Below are 3,842 nucleotides of genomic sequence, written 5' to 3' on the forward strand. Positions count from 1 at the left end.
AGAACATTTACTGGCCTCCTACTCACACATATATATATATATATATATAAAATAAATAAAATAAAAACTTGTGTATTTATATGCAGTGTCATTTAAGTATAACTTATAAACTATTTTGTTATAATTTATGGTTTTATTTTAAATTTTCTGTTAGTTTTTGTAATGTTTCATTTTTTGTTTAAATATGTTTATACAGTTTTTATTAATTGTATTGATTAGTTTTAGTTTATTTAGTTCTAGTTATTTTAGTACTTCAAGTTAAACTAAACAAAAATGAGAAATGTCGCCTTGGCAACTAGCTGGAATAAAATATGTTTACTTTTTAAAATTCTATTTCATTTTAGTTAATGTCATTTCAAGTAACAAAAATGTTTTCTGGTTTAAGTTTTAGTTCACTATAATAACCATGTTGATGTGTGTGTGAGACCTCTTTGACAGTCTCCTGCAGAGCTCGCTTTGGCTGTCGGACTCCCATCCTGGGACACAAGGACTTTGTTTCTCCACGGCACACACTCAAGCCGTTCCAGACCGGGAAAACAGATCACCACGAGGTACCAGTGAGCCCTGGACCGAGAGCAAACAGAGCGGGAAACAAAGCAGGAGAGGAAGTGGAAGTCAGTGATCTGTGATAAAGCCTTGTTTCCATTGCAGAAACCACCCTTACCAACTTAAGTAAAGACTGTGGATCTAATTTAATGACACACTTATACTGGCCAAATCGAAGTGCATTAAAGTATTAATACTCAATGTCGCTTCAATTCATAATCACCAGCAACATCAATAAAAATACTTTATCACCAAGTCTTAGTACAGGATCTGCTAATCCCCGAACTGGGACGATGGACATTCCCGAGTTCATGTGAATCATCTGTGTCGTATGTCAATGTCGTACTGTGCGAGTGTTTGCACATACAGTGTGTGTCCTGCGTGGTAATCTGCTTTTATGGGAACATGGAGCAACACACCGGAATTGCCTGTTCTCTCACAGTTTAGCATTATAGACTTTGACCTTGTTGCAGTGATTTATCCTCTTGTTCATGAAGCTCAATCCAACACGCTCTGTTGTCCTCGGATATGAAACATCTACACAGGGCTTCAACATGCATCCTGGCTACTCAACAAAAGAACATTCTGTAAAGTGTGTTTGAGATGTCGTAACTATTTGCGAGGGTTTACGAAGCGCTCTGACGTTGAAAGTGCACAAAGTTGGTGGTCTTGGTTCATTTTGTCTCATTTTCATCATTGAAATCGTGTTCAGTTCCAAGACAGAATTTTACACAGGTGACGCTCCTGAAATAGGCCTATTTATTATAAATAAACATACACACCCGTACAAAAGATTTAATTTTATTTTTTTAAAGCAAGGATGCGTTAAATTGATCAAAAGTGACAGTAAAGACATTTACAATGTTACAATATATTTCTGCTTCATATAAATGCTGTTTAAATGGATAGTTCACCCAAAAATGAAAATTTGATGTTTATTTGCTTACCCCCAGGGCATCCAAGATGTAGGTGACTTTGTTTCTTCAGTAGAACACAAACGAAGATATTTAACTCAAACCGTTGCAGTCTGTCAGTCATATAATGGAAGTTCCCATCCACTTGCATTATAAGACTGACAGACTGCAACGGTTTAAGTTAAAAATCTTCGTTTGTGTTCTACTGAAGAAACAAAGTCACCTACATCTTGGATGACCTGGGGGTATGCAGATAAACATCAAATTTTCATTTTTGGGTGAACTATCCCTTTAACTTTGTATTTATTAAGGAATCCTAAAAACGCCTCGAAGTTTTCAACACTGATAATAATAAAAAATGTTTATTGAGAAGCAAATCAGCATATTATAATGATTTCTGAAGGATCATGTGACACTGAAGACTGGAGTAATGATGCTTAAATTCAGCTTTGCATCACAGGAATAAATTACATTTTACCATGTAATTACAGTTATTTTAAATTGTAATAATATTTCACAATATTACTGTTTTTACTGTATTTTTAATTACATAAATAAAGTCCAACATTTTGAACATTAGTGTATACTTCCCTCAAATTTTTTTTTAAAGTTAATAGTAATTAAAAAATATTATTTTACCCAATATTTGATGTCTGTCTGAATTGTGCATGTGTGTATTTTAAACTTAAATTCCCCACTTACTCCTGATTTACGGGTATAAAAAGGTAGTCCATGCTAAAGATGTCCACGTGACGTGTCCACGTTCTCACTCTCTGATGTCGTCTGTACGGGGCTCTGTGGAAAAACACCACACAGTCATTCACACCAGCAGGAAATGCACAAATTAGCAATAAAATTCCTTAAAGTGACATTACATTCATTTTTGGGTGTACTGTCTCTTTAAACCCAGTGCAAAAGGTGATTTCTTACGTGCTGCTGGTCTCTTCTGGACAGCTAGTATCTTTTCGAGTAAGTTGCTTATAGAAGAAGCTGCTGAAGATGTGAGATCTTTCGGCCACATCTTTGTCAGCTCTTTCCAACAGAAGGTACCTGAAGGGAGTATTTAATATTAGGGAAAATATCTAATTTTACAAGCTGAAACCCTCATAAGTACCCTTAGACTCACTTGAGGTAGAAGTCGATGACGACGTCGTTGAGAAACTCGCCATCCTTGAGGCACTCCAGGTCCTCGGTTGTCACGGTAATGCCGCCCTTGGAGGGGGGAGGCGGGGACTGGATCAGCCTGGTGGAAAATGTTCAAACAAGCACCTCATAGAAAATGTAACTTCAGCTTCCAAAAATACAATCCTATGCACTAATCATGACATATCAATATTGGCTTACGAATTAAATCTAAATTTGACTGCCTGTATGGAAACTTCAACAACTTGATGGAAAGTTAGTGGTATGGAAACCCCTCAGAAGAGCCAGGGAACGTCAACGTTTGGGTTCCAACTGAACTGAGCTTATGGCTTAATCATTGCTTTCAAATAAGAAATTAAAGGTGAAAATATGTCATTTCTGCACCTCCAGTGGCACCAAAGAGAATTGCAAAAATAATCGCAAGTATGAAAACAAGTTTCCTCTCTTCCATTGTGCAATAAGTCAATCAATATGTATCTTTTGTTTTTCTTTGAAACACAAATAAGTTATATAAACTGTTGTATCTGTTATTCGATTGATTTAAATCCTTAAGTTTATTATATAAGCGGGCTTTAAGGGGTCCACAAAAAAATTCAGAAAAAAGCTAATACTTATAGAATTTTACATAATTATGGTTGCATTCCACTTTCTAAAGACTGGTTGGAAATCAGATTAATTTTTACAGATAATATTTCAGTATATTATATGGATATTATTTTTATATTTTATTGTTTTATTTATAACTTTGGCAATGTAAAAATTGAATTATTTAATTCTTCAAACAAAAGAATAGAGTGCTGGAGGGATGACGTATTTTTGTAGCGCATTTTAGCACTTCTGGTTCCATCATCCTGAAATTAATGTGTCTTTTGAATGGGTTTTTGGTTTAATGTCTGAAGTTCTGTGGTTAACACAAGCTGAATATATGGTCACGTTTTATTCTACAACATAAAATACATCAGTAATACCACATTATAATTTGTCTAAAGCTTTTACTTTTCTTGAAAATGGCGGTTGCTAATAAGTGGCTAAATGGCACTACAGAGGTTGTCGGGGACATTTAAAGGGGTCATATGATGCTTTTTTAAAGATCATTATTTGGTGTATTTGGTGTAACAGAATATGTTGACATGCTTTAATGTTCAAAAAACACAATATTTTTCAAATACTGTACATTCTGTCCGGTCCTCTATGCCCCGCCTCTCTCAAACGCTTCGTTTTCTACAAAGCCCCCTCCTT

General features: G+C 35.2%; 1 protein-coding gene across 3 annotated transcripts in view; it reads right to left on the reverse strand.

Moving 5' to 3' along the window:
- The window catches only part of LOC107720382 (sentrin-specific protease 7-like), a 38,279-nt gene that overhangs the window by 2,683 nt on the left and 31,754 nt on the right, over nt 1-3,842 (reverse strand). For all 3 annotated transcript variants that reach the window (XM_016528074.1, XM_016528073.1, XM_016528071.1), the window contains exons 14-17: nt 2,587-2,703; nt 2,391-2,510; nt 2,163-2,255; nt 428-564 (exon numbers count right to left, since the gene is read on the reverse strand). In XM_016528074.1, coding sequence (XP_016383560.1) covers nt 428-564; nt 2,163-2,255; nt 2,391-2,510; nt 2,587-2,703 — 467 coding nt within the window. The remainder of the gene's footprint in view (nt 1-427; nt 565-2,162; nt 2,256-2,390; nt 2,511-2,586; nt 2,704-3,842) is intronic.

This window comes from Sinocyclocheilus rhinocerous, unplaced genomic scaffold, assembly GCF_001515625.1.
Source record: "Sinocyclocheilus rhinocerous isolate Xijiao unplaced genomic scaffold, SAMN03320098_v1.1 scaffold1292, whole genome shotgun sequence".
Taxonomy (NCBI): Eukaryota; Metazoa; Chordata; class Actinopteri; order Cypriniformes; family Cyprinidae; genus Sinocyclocheilus; species Sinocyclocheilus rhinocerous.